The 22,431-nt window shown below is 43.0% G+C and overlaps 3 protein-coding genes across 13 annotated transcripts in view; 2 read left to right on the top strand and 1 right to left on the bottom strand.

Annotated features, from left to right (window-relative positions):
- Positions 1-18: 18 nt before the first annotated feature.
- MAGOH (mago homolog, exon junction complex subunit) lies at positions 19-9,984 on the top strand. The gene is made up of 5 exons (XM_082688478.1): positions 19-264; positions 1,970-2,028; positions 3,223-3,333; positions 7,964-8,046; positions 9,741-9,984. Exons 1-5 carry the CDS (start codon positions 177-179, stop codon positions 9,838-9,840), a joined length of 441 nt encoding a protein of 146 aa, XP_082544604.1. The 5' UTR covers positions 19-176; the 3' UTR covers positions 9,841-9,984.
- A 1,768-nt stretch (positions 9,985-11,752) lies between these two features.
- CZIB (CXXC motif containing zinc binding protein) lies at positions 11,753-17,675 on the top strand. 4 transcript variants are annotated; one of them, XM_082688471.1, is made up of 8 exons: positions 11,753-11,882; positions 12,090-12,173; positions 13,646-13,702; positions 14,059-14,140; positions 14,344-14,375; positions 15,800-15,877; positions 16,492-16,557; positions 17,414-17,675. In XM_082688471.1, the coding sequence occupies exons 1-8, from the start codon at positions 11,877-11,879 to the stop codon at positions 17,489-17,491; spliced, it is 483 nt and encodes a 160-aa protein (XP_082544597.1). In that variant the 5' UTR covers positions 11,753-11,876; the 3' UTR covers positions 17,492-17,675. The 4 variants fall into 4 exon arrangements, with proteins under 4 accessions (XP_082544597.1, XP_082544599.1, XP_082544598.1 ...); XM_082688473.1 differs by having other exon boundaries at positions 11,759-11,882; positions 12,090-12,147; XM_082688472.1 differs by lacking the exon at positions 11,753-11,882 and having other exon boundaries at positions 11,889-12,147.
- The window catches only part of CPT2 (carnitine palmitoyltransferase 2), a 25,591-nt gene continuing 18,599 nt past the window's right edge, over positions 15,440-22,431 (bottom strand). For 3 of the 8 annotated variants that reach the window (XR_014299957.1, XR_014299961.1, XM_082688439.1), the window contains one exon: positions 15,440-18,320. Coding sequence is in view for 2 of the 8 variants with exons in the window: in XM_082688437.1 (XP_082544563.1) it covers positions 19,086-19,213 (128 nt within the window). In the remaining 6 variants the exon portion in view is untranslated. Of the gene's footprint in view, positions 18,321-19,084; positions 19,214-22,431 lie in introns of all 8 variants that reach the window. The other 5 variants (XM_082688437.1, XR_014299959.1, XM_082688438.1 and 2 more) reach the window with 5 other exon arrangements.

Genomic DNA, 22,431 nt, shown 5'->3' with positions numbered 1-22,431 from the left:
ATGGGCCAAAGTTGCCCCCACTTCCGGGAGCGGGGGAGACCTGGGCAGCTTCGCCGCCGCCGACGGCCTTGCCTTAACGTCACTTCCGCGCGCCCAGGGAGACGTCAGTGTTGAGCGCAAACAGCGACGGTGTGGCTTGCTGGTAAAGTTTCGTCTCGGTTCCCTCCTTATGAACCATGGAGAGTGACTTTTATCTGCGTTACTACGTGGGTCACAAGGGCAAATTCGGCCACGAGTTCCTGGAGTTTGAGTTCCGACCCGACGGTAAGAGCGGCCCCTGGCACCCGGGGAGCAAGGACTGGGCCTGAGGTCGGGCGAATGGGGAGGCCGGGATTCCGGAATGTGCGAGGAGCTGGAAGAGGAAGGGACTGATGACTGCAGCGCGGATCAGAAAGAATCACTCCTGTGACCGCTCCACTGGTTCTTTCCATGTGCAGGGACTTCTGTTTGATGACTTTTTTTTTTTTATTTATTAGAATGCTTCACGCAGGAAACATTGCCTACCTACCTCGTACTAGGCTCTTTTCCACAATCTGGGATCCAGGAGTGAACGACAGACAAGCTTCCTCTCATGGAACGTATATTCTGGTGCTGGGAGAGATATAAACAAAAAAATGCCCGATAGTTACCAGTGGTCAGAACATAAAACAAAATGATGGAATAATTGTTGGTGGGCTGCTTTTTTAAGCAGAATGACCACTGGCGCGCTCTCTGAAAACGTAGTGTTTGAACTGAACCCTGACTGACAAGAAGGAACCAGGCTTGTGAAGCTCAGGAAGAAGAGCATTCTGGACAGAGAGAGTAAGAAGGGTTAGGGCTGTAGGGCATGAATGAGCTAGTAGGCATGTTTCCGGTGGCCAGTATGGCTGAGGAAGTAGTGAGCTCTGAGGAGAATTGTAGGAGACAATGTCAGATCAGTAAGCAGGGGGACACCATGTAGGTCTTTATAGGCCATGACAAAGAGTTTGGATTTTATTCTAAATGCAGCAGGAAGCAAATGGAAAGTTTTAAAGAGAGAAAGATGTGACCTCTTCCTGAAAAAGTATTCTAACCATTGGGTGCAGAATGGGCAAGGGTGGAGAGAGGGCTGCTTATTAAGAGACAGTTATAGTTGTCAAGACAAAAAGGAAGTTGGTTCGAACTAGGGGGGCAGTCAAAGCAGATAGAAGGATTTAGGATACTATTGGAGGTAGAACCAATATGACTTTGCTGTTTGATAAGATCTGGGGGAAGGGCCACTGTGGTGAAGGAAAAGGAATCAAAGATGACAGAAAACTCTCATTAAATGGGAGCACAAAGATGAATCTGACAGACCCAGGTTATAAACAAATGGTGACAAGATAGTGTGTTTACATGTGTGCCTTCTATTCTGAGGTTAAAAACTCATCTATTTCCTTTTATCTTTTCCTTCATACCCAGCATATACCTAGATTAGCCTTGTGGATGCACCTACACACAAAGGGCCTTGTATACCAAATATGCTTAATAATAAAATCACAACTTTTCCATCACAGGAATAGTTCAGACTGTTGCATGGTCACATGAATAGTATGTAAACAGCATTTTACAGTTTTCAAACTCCTTTCACAGCTCATTTGAACCTCAGGAGGCTGTGTATGCTAGTAAGTTACCATCACTCTCCCTGTTTTCAACTGAGGACATTAACCTGCAGAGATATGATTTGCCAGAGTCACAAAAGAGTCTACTTGTGTTCTTTAATCATACCCGAGCTGCCTTTTGCAAGATTCTAATTCAGTGTCAGCAGTATTTTCGGCTATGAGGCTATTTAATAGTGAAGAACTGAAAAGACTGCTCTTGTTGGAACACCAGAGCACAGATAGTAAATCTGGTAGACACTGAAGGGAAAGCTGGGATACATTTTAAGCAACAGCTGATAGTCTTGTGAGCTAATGACACTTTCTTCATATGTTTTTAATATACACTGAATTTGGTTTTTTGTTTCTTATAGGGAAATTGAGATATGCCAACAACAGCAATTACAAAAATGATGTCATGATCAGAAAAGAGGTAATGAGCCTTTTGAGAGCGTTTCTTTTACTACAGTTTAGCCTTTTGTCTTGTTTTTGTTCTTTCCGGGAGTAGTATTGAAAAAGAATAGAGAAGTATTGACGTATCTGTAGAAACCTTCTAAAATTTTTCTCATATCTTTCAGTTTATATTTTCTTTTTAACAGTGCTGAATCACTTACTGGTAATCATTTAAAGTCTTGCAAACTTGGTTTAAACCCTGAATCTGCTACTTACTATGTGCCCTTGGGCAAATTCCCTGTTCTTTGTCTGCAGAAACAAATAATAAAACCTATCTCCCACTGTCCAGTCCTGTCATAGAATTAAATACATTATACTCAAAGTGTTTGGTATATTCCCTGGTGCATAGCTTTCACTAGAGCTCTTTAATTTGCGTTTGAACAGGGTAAGGGTAAGGGAGCGTGGGAAAGCAGTTCACATCATTGAATGCATGTTAGATGCCAGGCATGGCACTTGGTATTTTATACACATACAATTTTGTGTAAGCCTGTTTGATGGGTAGTATTATATACCCTTTACAGTGAGCCCCCAGATATTAATTATGAGGCTTATTCAAGGTCACCTCTCCCTGGCTAGCAAGAGATAGAGTGGGAGCTCAAAGCCGTGCCTGCCTCCGTCAAGTCCATGTGCTCCATTTTGTATAACTTCTGCCACACTGTTGAGGCTTCATCAAGGCTTCTCTTTCCTTTCAACCACTTTGTCGCATTTGAAAATGTCTTGTCAATATATTTTCAGACTATTATGTTTAACTAGCATTCGGTTTTATGTTTACCCACACATGTCAGCCTCCTTATATTTTCTTTAATGGGAACTAATACGCAAAAGGTATTTTAAAAGACATGTCTCTGCTCTTCATAAGCATGTCATCTAGTTAGGAATAACCAGAGTTTCTCACAGATCTTTTGTTCTGGGTTCAAGTGTGAGTTGGGTCTGTAAGCAAGGAAAAGGTCCAAGTGAACAGCATGTCCCAAGAAGTAGAAACAGATGAGGTCTGAGGTGTAGTCACTTGGCACTTCTGGCCTTGCCGTCTTCACGGCTGAATGCCATCGCTCCTTACAGAGGTGCTAGAAACTAGTTTTTAGGAAAGGGCTTTTTTTTTTTTTAATCTTGTATCACTATCTGAGAACACTTGCTTAGGGGTACAGCTTAATTCCATTTTTAAATTTGCTTTCAGGCTTATGTACATAAAAGTGTAATGGAGGAACTGAAGAGAATAATTGATGATAGTGAAATTACCAAAGAGGATGATGCCTTGTGGCCTCCCCCTGACCGAGTGGGCCGGCAGGTGAGTGTTTTAGCAACTGTCCTATAGTGCAGAAATCTTACAACTAAGATGAGTTTTACTGCCCTGCATACAACTGAATTCGTGGGCTGAGGGGGACCTACACAAAGCAGATTACAGCACTTTTATCTAAGGAAGCAGTAATCCCACAGAGAGGAACAGAGAGCCAGTGGTACTTCTGACCACCTAGATCCAGCCCTGGATTTCCTCATGTGCCTCTCCCCTCAGCCCTGCTCAGAGGTTTTGCTGCCCACCTCACTTACTGAATAACTGCTGTGGACAAAGTATTGTGAATATACAAAGAGAAATAGAACGTGGTTATTTCAGCAATCTAAGAGAAGGAAAGTCATGCAAGTGGCTAGGCATATGTGTTTAAATTCATGGCTTATATATTTATTCTGAACACCATTATTGTAATTAAAATAAAAACCACTGTCATATTTGACTGTGTTAACGGGGAAGCTGTTTCTTTCTACCTCAGCTGCTGCCTTCCTAATCTAGACTTGTAATTGATATCCTTTTTTCTTCTGTCCTATAAAGCCTGTTTTTCCATCCTGAAATCAGACTAATCTTTTTAAAATGTCGATGTAGTCCACTGATTTTAAGTTCTCCATTGCCTTCCCACTACATTTAAAATAAAATCCAGGATGATTGGGTGGCTTAGTCGGTTAGCATCTGCCTTTGGCTCTGGTCATGATCCCAGGGTCCTGCATCAGGCTTCTTGCTCAGCGGGGAGCCTATTCTCACTCTGCCTGCTGTTCCCCGTGCTTGTGCACTCTCTCTCTCTCTCTGTCAAATTTTTAAAAATCTTAAAAAATAAAATAAAATCCGAACTCCCACTTTATTTTCTACCATTTTCATAATCTTTTACTGTGTTCAGACCTCACTGACCTTATTTCTCTTCTTCAGACATACGTAGGTTGTTGTTCTTAGTTTAGGACATTTACATTTGCTGCATCCTGCCTGGAATGTTCTATCTAACATTGTCTTTATTATTGCAGGTTTTATTTTTTATTTTTTTTTAAGATTTTTTATTTATTTATTTGAGAGAGAGAGTGAGAGAGAGAGAGAGCATGAGAGGGGAGAAGGTCAGAGGGAGAAGCAGACTCCCCATGGAGCTGGGAGCCCGACATGGGACTCGATCCCGGGACTCTGGGCTCATGACCTGAGCCGAAGGCAGTCGCCCAACCAACTGAGCCACCCAGGCGCCCCTATTATTGCAGGTTTTAAACATCACTTCCTCGGTGATGTCTTGCCAATCCATTTAATCTAAATTGCCCCTCCCCTTTTTTTTAATGTTTTATTTTCTTTGTGTCATCTATTATTGTCTGAAATTGTCTTGTTTGCTTTTCTTTATATATCCCTTTTCCTCCACCACTACAACAGATTTGCATATACCCTGCAAGCTCCTTCAATACAAGGATTTTACCTGTTTTTTTCAGTGCTATATCTCTAGTGACTAAAATAGTACCCATGTATAGTAAAAGCTCAATAATTACATTTATTAAATTGATATAAAAACCCATATAAGTTAATTCCTAATTCATCTCAAAAGGGTGGGTCAATTTTTTTTTTTTTAACTCTAAATCCAACTTAGTTAACATATAGTGTTTTATTAGTTTCAGGAGTAATATTAAGTAATTCATCAGTTGCATGTAACACCCACTGCTCAGTAGATCAAGTGCCCTCCTTAATGCCATCACCCAGTTACCCTGGAGGGGTTCCTTATAGTTCCTTATAGTTAAGAGTCTCTTATGGTTTATCTCCCTCTCTGTTTTTATCTTCTTTTATTTTTCCTTCCCTCCCCAAATGTTCATCTGTTTTGTTTCTTGAACTGCACATATGAGTGAAATCATACGGTATTTGTCTTTCTCTGACTTACTTTGCTTAGCATAATTCTTAGCTCCATCTATATCACTGCAAATGGCAAGATTTCATCCTTTTTATGGCTGAGTATTATTCCTTTATATATATATGTGTGTGTGTGTGTGACTATATGTATATATATAATATGTGTGTATATATATGTGGGGTGTACATATATACATATATATACACATATACATACACACACACACACCACATTCTCTTTATCCATTCATCTGTTGATGGACCTCTGGACTCTTCTGATAGTTTGGCTATTGTGGACATTGCTGCTGTAAACATTGGGGTGCATGTGCCCCTTTGAATCACTATTTTTCTATCCTTTGGATAAATACCTAGTCTAACTCTTGAGGAAGAGTGAAAAGAAAATCCCATCCTCCGTACTTTCTAAAGTTAACTTTTTCTTTATGTCCACAGGATCTCAGTAAAATCATATTTATGTATTTTGCCTTACCGTTAATTTTCAGCTCTATTAGCTCATATGACAAACCTAGTAGCCCAGTGAAGAGAACAGGGCGTACTTCTCTACACTAGCAACAGCCTACTGGATGAGGTTACCACAACAGAATCCCATTCATCATAGCAACAAAAGCTTATAAAGAACTTGGGAGTAAATTTAATAAGATGTCTGAAACTTAAAAAGGCTTTATAAAAGAACTAAAAATCTGTATCATTTTTATGGATGGAATGACTCAATTATTATATCCATTTTATTAAAATAATTGATAAATTCATTGCAATTCAAATCAAAATCACAACAGGATTTTTCCTGAAGCCTAAGAGAGCATTAAATTCATGGAAGATCAGAGGGACAAGAGTAACCAAGATAATTCAGAAGATTTCTTGAAAAGGTACAGTCATCTGTACTGTGGTGTTGCTTCAGAATTGACCAGTGAACAGTGGAGCAGAGTAGAGAGCCCAGAAACAAACCCATGAATATATGGCAACTCAGAGTAGGGTATGACAGAGGTGAACTTTCAAATTAATAGAAAAAGGATGGATTGTTTAAAAAATTATATCAGTTGGCAGTATGTTTATAGAATATTTTTAAGTTAGACCATTTGTAGAAATAAAACAAGATTTTAAAACATAAAAGAAAATACAGACTATCTTTTATTATTTTGGGTAGAGAAAGAATATTTTAAATTCCTCAAGGGAAAAGATTGATAAATTTGACTTTTAAAGTTAAAACTTTTGTTTAGCTAAAGACATTATGATAAAGTTGAAAGATAAGCCACAGACTGAAGAAAGGTATTTGCAAAACCTATCTGGCAAAGGGTTTATATCTAGAATATATCAAGAACTACAACTTAATAAAAAGATAACCTGGAAAAAAATAAAAGACAACCCGGTGGCAGGATGTGTAAGGGTTCTGCATAGGCAATTTACAGAACTAGGAAAACAAATAGCCAATAAATATCTACATTTTGAAAAGTGAACGTTAGGAAAATAATGATATACCATTTCAGACCCATTAGAATAGCAAAAAATAGGGGTAGGGGGCATCAAGTTTCAAAAAGGATATGAGAAAGAAAAAGGGGATCTTACTAGTGGAATAACATCAGTACAACTACTTTAGGAAATAATTTGGTAGTAACTGGCAAAATTGAAAAAACCTTATACCTTCCTTCTAGGAACACCCCTAGAGACATTTTCACATGCATACAAGGAGATGCATAGAAGAATATTTTCACCACGTTGTTTATAGTACAATAAATTGGGAACTTAAGTCTGCTTCAATAAGGATATAAATGGAATATTCTAAAGAATTTAAAACTAATGAACTAGATCACTTACAAAAACAGTGTTGAATGAAAAAAGCAAAAGGATGCATAGAGTATGATCATTTATGTAAAAATCTTAAAACATACTACCAAATCTAAAAACATGAGTGGTAAAGAATACACCTGAACTTCCAGGATGCGGGAGGGAGAATGGAATTGGAGGTGGACCTAACTCTGTATGTGTAATATTTTATTTATTTAAAAAATCTGACAAACTATTAACATTTTCACACCCGGGTGTTAAGAACATTGGTTTCATAGTTTTCTATATTTTCTGTTAGAATTCTTTTCATCATTAAAAACTATAAATCAAAAAGAAATAGGAAAAAATGAAGAAAAAAGAAGTAGGACTCACTAAATTGTAAATTCTACAAGGACACAGACCTTTGATTTTGCTGATCTGTCCCAAGCACCAAGAGCAATAGCTGGTACACAGTGAGCACCCCCATAGAAATTTTTTAAAGATTTATGCTACTTGCATCACTCTTTAGAAATGGAGGCACAACAGTGAGTAGCTGATAGTGACAAAGCTGGGATCAAACCCAAGGTCTAGACTGCTCCTTGTCCCATGTTGCCCAGAAAGGTTAGATTCTTGGTATTTATAAAACACAAACACAAAATGTATACATGTTACTCCACTTTCTTTTTTGTTGTTGTTTTCTTTTTTTTTTTACTCCACTTTCTTAACAATGAAAACTCCTATATAAAACTTGTAAATCCTTCCAAATCCCAGAAATGGTAGAGTCTCACAAACACATCTTCCTCTAATAAAAGCATGAGCTACTCAAGGACTAAATCAATATTTAATTTCTCTTTTTGTTTCTAGAGCCAGTATAAGTTAGTGGGTAGAGTGAACTGGTCTTGTTTATATTGTAGAGTTGGTGTGATTTGATAGGTGGTATATCTTCTTTGTGGTTGATGGAAAATCAACTTGGCTTGACTTAGTTTTTTTTAAATGTTTCTAGGAGCTTGAAATTGTCATCGGAGATGAACACATATCTTTCACAACATCAAAAATTGGTTCTCTTATTGATGTCAATCAATCCAAGTAAGTATGTATGACCCTTATAGCCAGATGTGTCTGTTTTGAAACAGACCAATAGGAAAACCTTAACCAAATTGGGACCATAGTGGTAAGATCTGGTATAAATACAAGACAGAAGGGGTCAGGGGTGCCTGGGTAATTCAGTGGGTTAAGCGTCCAGCTCTTGGTTTTAGCTCAGCTCATCTCAGGGTCATGAGATCAAGTCCTATGTCAGATTCTGTACTCAGTGCAGAGTCTGCTTAAGAATCTCTCTCCCAGGAGAAGGGAGTTGGGGGGAATTGGAGGGGGAGATGAACCATGAGAGACTGTGGACTCTGAAAAACAATCTGAGGGTTTTGGAGGGGAGGGCGGTGGGAGGTTGGGTGAGCCTGGTGGTGGGTATTAAGGAAGGCACAGATTGCATGGAACACTGGATGTCGTGCATAAACAATGAATTCTGGAACACTGAAAAGATATTTAAAAAATAAATGGTTTCTCTTACTTGTTCTCTCTAAAAGGCATAAATCTTAAAAAAAAAAAAAAAAAAAAAAGAAGGGGCCAACTTTGTTGTCATCATCAATAGAGAGAAACTTTAGATTATTCTCCAGGACTTTGTTAGATTATTCTCCAGGGCTTTGTCTTGTTGCTTTTCATGTTTTATTTAGGCACTGTTCCACACAGTTTCTCAATGACACACATGCAGAGTAGTGTCATAGGAGTAGCCAAAATAAGAACCTGGCCAGAACAGAAAATGAAATATGCCAGAACAGGTGCCTGAGATAAACTGTAGAATCATTGGGTCTATCTGAACAGCTTTTCAGAGTTGGCCATTCACACTAGCACATCTTATACTCTGACAGTGGTGAAACTTGAAATTATTTAGAATACAAACCTAAGGGCCACCTGGGTGGCTCAGTGGGTTGGGCCTCTGTCTTCGGCTCAGGTCATGATCACAGGGTCCTGGGATTGAGCCCCAAAGCTGGCTCTCTGCCCGGCGGGGGGCCTGCTTCCCCCACTCTGTCTGCCTGCCTCTCTGCCTAAGATCTTGTGATCTTGTGCTTGTGATCTCTGTCAGTCAAATAAATAAAATCTTTTTTTTTTTAAGATTTTATTTATTTATTTGACAGAGATGGTAAGTAGGCAGAGACCCTAGCAGAGAGAGAGGAAGGGAAGCAGACTCCCGGCCAAGCAGAGAGCTTAATGCAGGGCTCAATCCCAGGATGCTGGGATCACAACCTGAGCCGAAGGCAGAGGCCCCAACCCCCTGAGCCACCCAGGCACCCCAAATAAATAAAATCTTTTAAAAAAGTGGAATACAAACTTAAAAATTCATGTTGTGAGTAGGGAAAATTATAAAGTTGAGACATGAGTCTTTATGCTACAAAGAGTCCTTAGAATTTGGTAACCTCTGGGGGCGCTTGGATGGCTCAGTGGGATGGCTGTGGACTGACTCTTGGTCTCAGCTGAGGTCTTGAGTTAAACCTTAACTGACTGAGCCATCCAGCCTTCTCTGTGGCTCACTTTTAGTACATGCTGGGTGTAACTGTCTTCCCTGTTTAATATATAACACATAGCCTTTTCCTTCTTTATGGGCACTTGGTGGTTTTTAAAGTTTTAGTTCTATAAATACCTTTATGTAAATTAATCTGAGTTAATGTTTTTGTATTTTTGCCACTTTTTTCCAGCTCTTTAAACATGTTTTTCCTTTTGCATTATAGGGATCCAGAAGGCTTACGAGTATTTTATTATCTTGTCCAGGACCTGAAGTGTTTGGTCTTCAGTCTTATTGGATTACACTTCAAGATTAAGCCAATCTAGATTGAAAACTGGTGTGGACACAAGGGGGGTTGGGAGTACCTGTTTTTAATTACCATTATCAGGAAGTCTTTGTGTATATCAGGGCAATATTTTTTTTTTATAAACCATAAATGACTGTCTTTAATAAATATATAGCAAAATGCATTTTTTTGTTATTTTATAAAGACCTAAACATGTGAACTCTCCTCAATATTTTTTAAAACACTAACATCCAATCTGAAGTATCGCCAAAAATCTATTAATCACTGTACCTATAACCACCAATTTACAGGAATAAGAGAATAGAGAGAAAAGTTAGAAAATACAATAGATTAAAAAAAGAGAAAGAAAATGCAATAGAAATCTTATCAATATCCAAAGGAAAATCCAGGGCAGAGGATCTGACTTCTTCAACAAACAAATTGCAAACATAAAATAAATAGAGGTGGTGTGGGAACAGGTAGATTAAAGGAGATTTAAGAGGCGCCTGGGTGGCTCAGTGGGTTAAAGCCTCTGCCTTCTGCCTTCGGCTCAGATCGTGATCCCAGGGTCCTGGGATCCAGCCCTGCATCGAGCTTTCTGCTCAGCGGGGAGCCTGCTTACCCATCTCTCTGTTTCTGCCTGCCTCTCTGCCCACTTGTGATCTTTTTCTGTCAAATAAATAAATAAAATATTAAAAAAAAATTTTTAGGGAGACTTAAGAAACACATAATCAGTCTACTGTTTGAACCCTATTTGGATCATGATTCAAAAAAAATTGACATCATTACAGAAATTTGAGCACTGGGTATTTTATATTAGTGAAGTATTGCTAAATTTTTAGGTGTGAAGTGTTTTTCCCTCCACCTTTATTGAGAGAGAATTGGGTAGAGATATAATATGTATATATATATTATATCTCTATATATAGAGAGAGACTTGAGGTTGGGGTTTTTTAAAGTCCTCTTTTATAGATACATCTGTAGGTATTTCAGTATGAAGGATAACATTTTGCTTTAGTACAATATATTCCTCAGGAAGTTTTCTAATAATCCATCTTAAAATCAATACCAACAGTCATTAGGAACTGAGACCTAGCTGGTTTGGACAGTGTGGGAATTTGTGAGTAGATCTGTAGGAATTTTCCTTGCTTCTAAACTAAATTGCACTGCTTCCTTCGGCAAATTGCCGGTTGACCAGATTGTGGGTGCTGAAAGGAACTGGGCTTGGTAAATCTCATCTGTGGGGAGATGATTAGGATAAGCTCACATCCCAAAAGACAGGCCAGACTGGGACGTGTCCTGTCTTTTGACACCTAGGCCAGTGTTCCCTGCAATCCCCGCCCCTATACACACGCTGCCTCCTTCAAAGAGAGCAGCAGCTTAGGTCGGGATCTGTGACCAGAGATGTCAGGGTTCCTAAATCCAGTGTATTCCCCTCTATAGAAAGGTACCTGGGGCAATAAAGTTAAGCTGGTGGTAAAGTAGACAAGAATAGTAACTCCAATTTTTAAAAGGCCGTGAGAACCTCAAAGGCGGTAATTGTCGCAAATAAGCTGTTCCTTGAAACACAGCTTCCTTATGGTCTCAGATGTGCCCTGGACCCCATCCCCTAAATCTGCGAAGCTGGTCGCATGCAGGCGGAACCGACGCGATCTAAGAAGCCTCAGAAGGCAAGCAGGGACCAAGCAGTTGGGTGAGAGAAGAACGAGTAGTGGAGAGTCAGGAAAGAACTGACGGGCAGGAGGAAGCCGTAGCAAAGCTTTCCTGCAAGGACTGTGCTTGCTACGGTATCGCTCAGACTAGCATAGTGCCGGCACGAGATCGGCATTCAGCAAGGATCTGGAAGCAGGCTTCGGCGACCTCCTACTAATTGCGACCTCCACAGGCACTTATCGAAAGAAAAAAAAAATCCCGAGATGCTAACCACCGCGCGTGAACGCCCCGCCCTCTTCCCCGCCGGAAGCACGCCGGAGGACCGCACCCCGTGCGCCGGCGTCGCCCACGTTTACGACCGGCCGGAAAGTAGCGGCGGCAGCTTTCGCTAGCCCGGTTGGGGCTGGGCCGAGCCGAGCCACTATGGGGGTGAGGCGCAGGCAAAGTGCCGCCAGGGCAGGGACGGGGAGGTGGTGAGGACCTGGGAGGCGGGAGTTCAGGCCAGGAGGGACTGAAAGAAGTGGGCTCGCGCTGAGGAGTGGGGAGGCAGAACTCGAATCTAGGAGGGGCAGGGCCGGGGCTCGGCAGGACTGCGCAGGCGCGGTTCATGCACTTGCTCTGGCACTCCCTCCACAGAAAATTGCGCTACAGCTCAAAGCCACGCTGGAGAATGTCACCAACCTCCGCCCCTTGGGTGAGGACTTCCGGTGGTACCTGAAGGTGCGACTGGAGGGGCGGGACCCTAGGCGGGAGAAGGGAGGGGCAACGGTGGGGAGGTAGGCACTGCGAGGTTCCGGAAGGGGCGGGGCGCCAGGGGGCCGGGCCTAGAGAGAGTTTTTCGGTGTCGAAGTGCGGCTCCGAGAGCAGCTTTGTCTCAAACCATTAAGAACGGACATGTGTAACCGCCAAGTGGTATTTTCCTGAATAGAATTTGTTCGCTTTTCTAAATGTATTGGTTAGTTCTTTTTTTTTTTTTTTAAGATTTTATTTATTTGGGGCGCCTGGGTGGCTCAGCGGTTTAAGCCTCTGCCTTCGGCTCAGGTCATGATCTCAGGGTCCTGGGATCAAGCCCCGCATCGGGCTCTCTGCTCAGCGGGGGGCCTGCTTCCCCCTCTCTCTCTGCCTGCCTCTCTGCCTACTTGTGCTCTCTATCAAATAAATAAATAAATAAATCTTTTAAAAAATGTTTAAAAAAAGATTTTATTTGACAGAGATCACAAGTAGGCACAGCAGCAGGCAGAGAGAGGGGGAAGCAGGCTCCCTGCTGAGCAGAGAGCCCATGGGGGGCTCCATCCCAGGACCCTGGGACCATGACCCGAGGCTTTAACCCACTGAGCCACCCAGGTGCCCCTATTGGTTAGTTCTTAATTACTAACATCTCGGAGATCCTTTTGTAATTTTTCCTCCGTGAAATATTTTGTTTTGAAAACAGAAAAAGAGAGACTACTTGAAGGGGCCTTGGGATTGTTTAGTAAGGAGGGGAATTTCACCTTCTGTTTTAGTTGATCAGGCTTTATTTATTGTGAAATCCCTTTAGTTTTGATCGTGGCTTCCTCCATCCCTCCCCACCCCATACTGGTGAATTTGGTACTCTGGTGGCTCCGTCTACAGACAGCCTTAACTCTTCCAGATCATCATCTGTTTCCCTTCTCATCCAAACTCCAGCATCATTCAGATCCTGGCAATAGCTCTATTCCTTTTAGGAAGCTTTCTCGCCACCTTTACTACCAAATATTTTGAAGCTCAAGTACCAGGGTTTATTTGAGAAGTTGATGTTCTTCCACTTCAAAAAGCACAGAGTCTAGCGGAGAAGACAGAGAAATAGAGTAACAACAGTGATAAGTACTTTTACTAGGAACCTACAAGGCCTGTGAGAACACAAGGGAAGTTCCAGACTCAAGAAGGGGTGGGGGTTGGCGCTGTTGAGACCATCTCGGTACTACAGGAGCTTTGAATTTCCAGCCAGACGGTACTTCTTAGAGGAGGGTGGGCGCAGCAGCAGGAGAAACCCTGACCTGTTCTTTGCCCAGAGAGAAATTTTGGTTATGTCCTTGGTGGGGCTGTTCTAAGGATGAGGTGCGGTAGTTGATGGGAAGATAGGTTGAGCCTGCCTACATCACACTTTCTTGCCTTTCCCCTGTCTGCCCGACTGAGCTAAACTACTTTACTAATTTTCTTTTTCCTCCCCCAAGATGAAATGTGGCAACTGTGGTGAGGTTTCAGAGAAGTGGCAGTATATTCGGCTAATGGTAACTACTCCCCCTACCACCATACCCACATACAAACACATATAGGCCTCTCCTCAGGGATTTGGGGAAGGAACCAGTGGCCCTGATCTCTCAGGTCTTTGGACCCTGCTTTTTGTGGTTTGAAAGGGCAGCCATTAGTATGGTCAACACTGGGACTAACAGGCTTCTTCGGAATGTGAGGCAGAGTTCCAAATCAAGGGGAGTCCCTCTCTCAATCTCAGGAAGCTCCTCAGGATTCTTGTCGTAGCTGATGGCATTCCCTGTTTGGGTTTTGATCTCTTCACCTATCTAGTAAGTGGTAGACGGGATCCATGTCTAATTAATGTGTGACTACAGATTCTGTTTACCCTTGCCAGGACAGTGTGGCACTGAAGGGAGGTCGTGGCAGCGCCTCCATGGTCCAGAAGTGCAAGCTTTGTGCGAGGGAAAACTCCATCGGTAGGTCAGGTCACAAATCCTGAGTTGTACCAACTGGGGTACATCTTCCTGATACAAAGCAGGCTCATGTTACTGTGGGTAGACCCAGGCCTGAGATGCCCAGGCTGTGGCAGCCGACTCTTTTCCCCAGAGCCACATATGGGCACCAGGATGGGGGCAGCGTATGGACTCAAGTCAACTTTGTCTTCTCTTTTACATTTCAGAGATTTTGAGCAGCACCATCAGATCTTACAATGTAAGTTTCCTGCTGTGGTGGCAGGTGGTGGGATTAAATCTAAGCTGGGAGCTAGGAGGTTGGGGTTCTAGAGTTCTGTCTGTACCAGAGTGACTTTCTGTGGGATATTCATTCATATACTCACTTGTTCACTCATTCACTCACTCTGTCACCATACACTGGCTGAGTGCCTGGTAGGCAGAAGATTCATAATCAGGCTATTACAGTGTCTTCTCTAATAAGCACTGGGCTGTGGGAGCTCAGGGTACCTCTGGCCCAACCCTTCCACTCAGGTTCCATCTCTGGGAGCACTTGCCCTTTCTATACTGGGGGACTTGTGAGCCTTCTCTGGCACCCTTGATATTGACATTAGCTAGTTAGTTTTACATTACTGTGTAACAAGGGGAAAGAGGGAGTGTGTGCTTTAAGTCTCTTTGTTTAAAGGGTAGTTACTTATATTCACCCATTACTTAGTATTTTTTTTAAGATTTTATTTATATGAGAGAGCATAAGCAGGGGGAAGGTAGGGGAGAAGGAGAAGCAGACTCCCCACCGGGCGCTCAGTCCCAGGACCCCAAGATCATGACCTGAGTTGAAGTCAGACACTTAACCAACTGAGCCACCCAGGGGGCCCCCCTTACTTAGTATTTTTGAAACATGTCTGATTTATGCCAAATTCTCAGCTTTGTTCTGAAGTTAGAGAAGTCACAAGGACTTGCTTTCAAGTAAATAATATATGGCAGATGAGACACACCAGCAAACAAAAAGCAAACCAGGGCCGACAGAGAGTGCCTCCTTTGTGCCGGGCACATGACTGGTGTGTAGGAAATGATTTTACAATGAAGGACAGAAAGAGATTGAATGTGTGGGTGTGGTGCTTGGTATCTCTGAGCCCATGGGTCAGGGAGACTTGAATTTCCTCGTTCTACCAGCCCCCTCAGAGGTGCCTGTTCCACGTGAAAACCCCTTTTCAAAGGCTTTTATTTAAGTCATCCTCCTGCCTCACAATATGGCAGAGTTTTAGTCAAAGGTTGTAGTTAAGTGTCCGGGCCATTGGGAAGATCTGGAAACTTTATAGTGTAACATTCTTGTTCACATTTTTTTTATTTTGATAACTTTATCTGCCATCTATTGAGCACAGTGTCAGGTACTATAGCTAGGAACTTTACACATAGTTTAGATTTTCACAGCGAACCTCAGCCCAGTCTGACAATCTTGGGCCCTAGCTGGGAAGAGAGGTAGAGCTGTCTGAGATCATATCCAGGCAGGCCGACTCTAGTACTCAGTCTTTCTTCTGCAGCAGCTCTGTCCAATGCAGGCCTCTTCCAGAAGAGGAGGAGTTGCTCTTGAGTCCCTTCTGGACTAACGGGTTGTAGGGCCCCTTTGGCAGGAAGGGCAGCAGCACTGAGATCTTTCCAAGCGCCATCAACACACTTCTTTTCTAGGCTGAAGACAATGAGAAGTTCAAGACAATTGTAGAGTTTGAATGCCGAGGCCTTGAACCAGTTGATTTCCAGCCCCAGGTGCGTAACCGCTATCTGTGTGGAGCTCATACAGGAATAATAGAACTTTGCTTTATCCAGAGACTGTGGACTAGGACTTCTCCTAAGGGTAGTAACTGTTATTTATTAAGTGCCTACTGTATATTGGGCACTGTGCTGGTCACGTTTACATAGTACTTCCTTAAATCCTCACAGTAACCCTGTGAAGTTACTCATCCTATTGTTTGGACAAGTGAAAACTTTTTTTAAAGATTTTGCAGCTTGTGCAGGGTGACAGTAAGCATGGGAACAGTTATTTGAACCCCGGTCGGACTCCAGAGCCCGTTCTCATCCCCATCTCCTAAACAAAACTAAGGTCCAGAGAGGGGAATGACGTGCCCCAAGTCTTTTGGGAGCTCAGGGCTAGTGGAAAGGTTTACCCTTCACCTCCTGCCTCTGGTCCAGGGCTCTAGTTGAGAGGAACTGCTGTAGTACTGGGAAGGCTGCCAGGCCTGGGAAGTACATGATTCCAGAACAGGTGCTCACGCTGCATCTCTGTCCTCCCATCCCAAAGGTGGTTTGAAAAGAGCCAGTTCCCTGGCCAGGCCTCTGCCCTCTTTCCCCCAGACTAACCACTGCCTTCCTGTCACCCCCAGGCTGGGTTTGCTGCTGAGGGTGTGGAATCGGGGACAGTCTTCAGTGATATTAATCTGCAGGAGAAGGTACAGGACTTTGGGGCCTTGTGGGGGCACTGTATGGAACCTGGTGGGAACTACCCTTTGGGTGAACAAAGATCAACAGAAAGCTGACTCTGCCTTCTTATTTTTGTTGGTGATTTTGGTGTTTAAATGGCCCCAAGTATAGTGCTAAAATGTTATCTAGTGGTCCATAAGTGAGAAGGCTTGGATACGCCTAATGGAGAAAATGCATGTTAGATAAGCTTTGTGTAGGCATGAGTTCTAGTGCTGTTGCCTATAAGTCAACTATATATAAGGTGTTTTTAAACAAAAACCTACCCAAAACAGAGTTGTATATTGATTGGTTGAAGAAAATGTGATCAGAGGCTTCCAAAAACATAACACCGTATTTCCCCTGGGAGTAATGGTTCACTATTTACTAATTCAGTGTTTGTGGTGATTTTGTAGAATATAACCACCATGAATAATGAAAATCAGTTGTATTACTGAACATGTTACTACCTTAAATAAGCCTGTGGTCAGGCTTCAAAAGGAGGACGGAAACCTCCTTCAGTTTGCATAGCACCTGATAACAACAACAACTGGAATTTACTGAGCTCTTATATGTGCCTGACATGATGCTAAGTATTTATACCTGTTTCTCCATTTGCTTCTTTCAATATTCAACCTGTTTTTGTCCCTTTTTTTAATAGAGGACAGAACTGCAGCTCTGAGAAGTTAAGTGAACTTGCCCAGAATGCCTCTAGCTCTGTTCTAGGTCATACATATTCATGAATGTCTCAGTAAGAGCCTGAACTGGGCCTTTGAAGTCCCAGAGTGCCATAGTCCCCACTGTCCTAAACCATCTCATGAGGCTGACAGGGCCATTTTTTCCCCACAGGATTGGACTGACTATGATGAAAAGGCTCAGGAATCTGTGGGAATCTACGAGGTCACCCACCAGTTTGTGAAGTGCTGAACCTTCTTCCTGCACACTTGCCTCTAAGAACTGAGAAGGGACAACGTGCCCCAGGCAGCAGAGCCCACTGAGGCGAGTCCTCTCATCTCTTGTTTCCTGGAAGTTATCCAAGCCCTCACCGCTGCATGCTGGGCTCTGTCACAGCTTCCCAAGTCCCACCAATAAAGCCCCTGTTCATACTGCACTGGTGCATGAAGGCAGAGTCAAGTAACAGCAATGCCAGCCACAAATAAGAACTTCATGTTGGAAGTCTCTGGTTGCTTCCTGGCACATTCCCACAGTAGAGGATCCAATTTCTAAAATATGCAGGAGCACATAGCTTCTGAGGGCTCTCCAGCTCTTGGGGAGCAGGTAGGTTAACCCAACGGACCAATGGTGTCAAAGCCAACAGTGCAAAGAGCAGCTGGGCCTGTGGAACGATGCCATGAGCCCCATGGTCCTGAGCCAAAACACTACATTGATCACCTTGGCTCCCAAGCAAACCCAGGCATTTCTAGCTGGTGTCACTTCATAGTCCATGGCTAGCAGGGACTTTAGAGGCAGCAGCCCAGTACTGGCATGAATCTCTCTGTGAAGTTCCTGCTGGACAGTCATCAAGTCTTTGTCCATTTGCTGTGATGCGGCAATCATCTCCCACCAGGGGAATCAATAGGAAAGTTCTTCCTTCTGCCAAGTCAGCATCTTTGCTCCCTAAAGCTGCTTGTCCTGGTTTGTCACCTTTGTGGTCACGCTTCCATGTTCTGCCCCTGGACAGCCCTGTGGAAGTCTGAAGATAGGAGTCAGGGCCCTGTAAGTCTCGTAGGCCTGGTTCCCTGGGTCTGAGGATCCCCTGCAGAGTAGAGAGAGTTGTTCGGTGCAGTTAGATGGTGAGGGTATGCTCAAGCATTCACACTGGTGAATCCACCATTCGGAAAATCTGTTGTGAGACACCTTATTTCACCAGTGTTGCTGGAGTGAATCTTTTGGAAGTAAAAATGATTACCTTCATTTTTTGAGAGGCCCATTAGGAAAAAGTATGCCCACTTCCAGACTGGTTGTGGGGGGCACTAGAAAGTAGCACTACTACCTCAGATTTGGTGGTAAAGTGATCCCAACCTTGTCCGTTCTCCAGTCTGGCATCTACATCATGTTTCCTCTAGGTTCCCTATGTTCCTGGCCCCTGGATCTGCTCTTTCCAGTGTGTGACAGAGTAGAACTTCTTTGGCCCGCCGTCCGCCAGCAGGTCTGTCCAGTCTGTCACCCCCAGGGTCCAGTCCACTGCCCAGCCTGAAAGCAAATAAGTGGAAGCTGCCTGAGAAAGCAGCCTTTCTGGGTTTTAGTCTCTTACGCAATAGCCAGTGTGTGTGTGAAGCTCACAATGACAGACAATAAAAGGATCTCAAGGTTTCCTTTATATTTTAGATTATTTTCTCATTTTTCAGGAGGTGGAAGAACCCAAATAATCATTAAGGGATTGAAGGAAAATTAGATGATGTCAGCAGATGCAAGTGTTCAGAAAAAGTGTTCACTAAAATTTAATACTCATTCAACAACAAAAACAACAGAACTATAGAAACTCTGAGCAGACTGGGAATAGAAAGGAACTACCCTCACCTCACAAAGTAGATTTATAGAAAATGTAGAGCAAATGAAATGTGTGAAGTAGTCCAGTCAGGGTCAGGGTGAGCTGATACCCCCTGATCACCACTACTCTTCCTTGCGCTTGAGGTCCCACCCAGTGCCCTAAGACAACAAAAAAAGTAAAGGGAAGGTATCAAAAAGGAAGAAAACTCATTTTCATGGATTGTGATTTTCCACTCACAAAATACAAAAAAGCATTAATAGGTGTTGGATTTAAGATCAATATACAGAAATCAAATCAAACCGATGACATTCTGCAAAATAAAAATCGAAAAAAAAGTACTATTTATAATAATAAGAAAAAATACCTCCAAAAGTAACTGGGAGTTAAATCTATCAAAAATGTTCATGACTCTAGTATATGAGAAAATTATTAAACTTTGCTGAAAGGTGTTAAAGCCTAAATAAATGGAGACCTATATACTATTACTGGAGGATAGGAAGACTTGGTAGTATATCCTTCTCAACAAATGTATTTATAAAGTTCTTATTCAGATCTCAACTTTTTTTTTTAACAGAACATAGGTTGATTCTGAATCTGATGCCCTCTACTGGATGCCACGATGTAGTGACACAGCAGTGGCAATGAAGCCAGCACCATACTGGCCTTGTGATGGACAAGTGGGACAGACCAGTGGGATAGTAGACAGACCCCAGCATGTGTGAAAACTGGTTTAGGAAAGGTGCTGTTGCAGATCAGTTAAATTTTTAACTCCCCAATAAACAGCGCTGGGGCAAATGTTTGAATATGAGCAGTAAAAGATACTGGGACTCTGTTTCTGCATATGAAAGTCTATTCCGCCATTAGTTATCTTGGGTGCTTTGGTGCAGCAGCACGGTGGGGTAGAAGAACGCTGGGCTCAGTGTCTGACTCACTGTAAACGCTGGGCAAGTCCTGTCCCTCTCAGGACCCCAATTTCTCCATCTAAAATAAGGGCAATTTCAGCTCTGACATTATGTTACTAAATAAGAATTAGTCAAAATGGTGGTGGCATGTCTGAGGCCTGCCCCACATCACCACGAAAGTTAGTTCCCTGCCCCACACTCCAGGACTGGTCTCCTGTCCACATTGTGGATGGTAAAGCTGCTGGATGCAGGGACAAGTGGAAGATGAGACCATCTGAGTCCTCAGTATGCCCTTCTAACACTATCCTTGCACAGCTGTTTAAAAGGTGCCATCTTTATCCAAAAGAATTTTTTTAACTTGGCTTTTGGTGAATGACATGTTGAAGATTGGGTAACATTAAGCTGCACCCTCGTGTACAGCAGTCATTTCCGTTATTTCCCAGGAAGGGCAGAGGCACCCAGGATCTCTGCCTGACCAGGCAGCCTGATCATCTCACAATGCTGTCCCCACTCCTTTGTAAGTGAAGTCACCCTGGGCTAAGCCCTATCCCTGGTCAGCCATCAGAGCCCCAGAGAAGGCTGCATGCCTGGCCTTCAGAAAGCTCAGGACTCACAACAAGGACCATTCCCACACTCCTGACACTTAACTATGCATCTGAACTTTGATTCCGCCATCTTCCCCTGCAGGGCCTCCCTGCAATAGGCTCTACAGGGAGAAGATGAATGAGACCCAAGCTGTCCTGTTCAAGAGCCAAGCAACTATAACCCACTAACTAAAACAGTTATCCCAAACAGGTGCACTGGATCACTGGGAAAACTTTTGAAAAAGACATTTCCTGTCTCTACTTCATTCCTACTGAATTAGAATCTCTGGGCTAAGATCTGAGATTTCCTTTAATTTAAAAGCATTCTCGAATGAATGATGTATCCAGATGACCAGAGCACACCCTGATTTCACAGCAGGGTGTGCTTTGGTCTGCTGTGGGGACTAAAGGAGATAATGAAGGCAACATGTTCAGGACAATGTCAGGGGCATTATACAGAGGGAATGGAAGCAGTGACGACTTGGTTAGAAATGCAGACCGTCTGTGCTGTTCTCTAAACATGTTGTTGCTCCCTGAATTGGGAAACAGCAGTGAATAGCTAACCATGTCCTAATTCCCCAAGTATGGCTGTTACAGCTCCCTCTTCTGAGCCTACTGCTTCCTACTTAGAATTGGTTTGGAACCAAAAGATACAATCTCATGAGCCAGGACAAATGCCAGGCTTGATTATAAAAGCCAATTACTTAGATTTACAGCAGACATGGATTAAGTGAGAAAGACGTGGGGGCTTTGGGTTAATCCATAAGCTCAACCTATGCCAAATGCAAACTGACTGAATTAAAAGTGGTCACAGGCTAGATCAAAAGAAATAATGGCAAGACGGGGGGTGAGAGCAGTGCCCCCAACCATTGGTCAGTCCATGCTGTGGGGCTGTTTCATTTGGTGCTCTCCATTTCAGTGCAATTATAAACAAAACTCACTAGGCCTGGAGATGGTTCCTGTGGGGTACAGCAAGAGAACAGGAGAGGTTTATCCAAAAGAAAGCAAGAGGCGGCGGGGGCGGGGAGGGTGTGTGTGCAGCAGACATGGTCAGTTTTTACAGAGCTGAAGGAGTCCCATCTGGGCAAGAGCAAAGACAGCGACACTCCATAGGGGCAAACAAGCACCAAGTGTAGAGTTTCAGGAAGATAGATTTCAGCACAATACAAGAGAGACTCTCCTAATGTTTGTCCAAAATCGGAATGTGATACATTATAGATGGGGAGCTCCTAATCCCTGGAGATATTCAAGAAGAAAAAGATTGTGAGGATTCAGGCCTCACAGGTAACTTACACAAGACCAGATTTATCACATCAGAATTCTGATTTTGATACATCCAGGCAGGAATTACTGTGCTAGACAATCCAAGGAATTCCACAACCTTCAGTTAAGAATCGCTACTGCTTGAAATGGGATGGGACAGGGGAGGGAGACAAAGCATAAGAGACTTTTAATCTCAGGAAACAAACTGAGGGTTGCTGGGGGGCAGGGGACAGGGAGGGATAGGTTGGCTTGGTTATGGACACTGGGGAGGGTATGTGCTATGGTGAATGCTGTGAGTTGTGTAAGACTGATGATTCACAGACCTGTACGCCTGGAGCAAATAATACATTACATGTTAATTTGTAAAAAAAAAAAAAAAAAAATCCCCACTGCTACAAGCACAGTGGAACTGTCAGAGGGTAACTGGAAACTTCTTTCTCCCTTTTGAAATATGTTTTAACAATGACTAGAGAGGGAAATTAATTTGCAATCAATTCAATGTGCTAGCTCCTCTGGACGACCTGGGCACTCACCAGGCTGCTGCTGCTCTTCCTGCTCAGCCAGCAGTGGTATGGAGAGGCTGCTTCCGTACATTCTACATATTTAACTGGAAGCACTGTTGCTCAC

The sequence above is a fragment of the Mustela nivalis genome (genome assembly GCF_964662115.1).
Source record: "Mustela nivalis genome assembly, chromosome: 10".
Taxonomy (NCBI): Eukaryota; Metazoa; Chordata; class Mammalia; order Carnivora; family Mustelidae; genus Mustela; species Mustela nivalis.
The sequence above is the reverse complement of the archived record's forward strand: the minus strand, read 5'-3'. Positions and strand labels throughout refer to the sequence as shown.

Excerpts from the sequence above, each read along its gene's own strand:
- MAGOH (XM_082688478.1), top strand. The coding sequence starts at position 177 with ATGGAGAGTGACTTTTATCTGCGTTACTACGTGGGTCACAAGGGCAAA. Across the intron at positions 3,334-7,963 it reads CTGACCGAGTGGGCCGGCAG|GAGCTTGAAATTGTCATCGG; the intron begins GTGAGTGTTTTA and ends AAATGTTTCTAG. Across the intron at positions 8,047-9,740 it reads ATTGATGTCAATCAATCCAA|GGATCCAGAAGGCTTACGAG; the intron begins GTAAGTATGTAT and ends TTTGCATTATAG.
- CZIB (XM_082688471.1), top strand. Across the intron at positions 12,174-13,645 it reads ACTTCCGGTGGTACCTGAAG|ATGAAATGTGGCAACTGTGG; the intron begins GTGCGACTGGAG and ends TCCTCCCCCAAG. Across the intron at positions 14,376-15,799 it reads GCACCATCAGATCTTACAAT|GCTGAAGACAATGAGAAGTT; the intron begins GTAAGTTTCCTG and ends CTTCTTTTCTAG.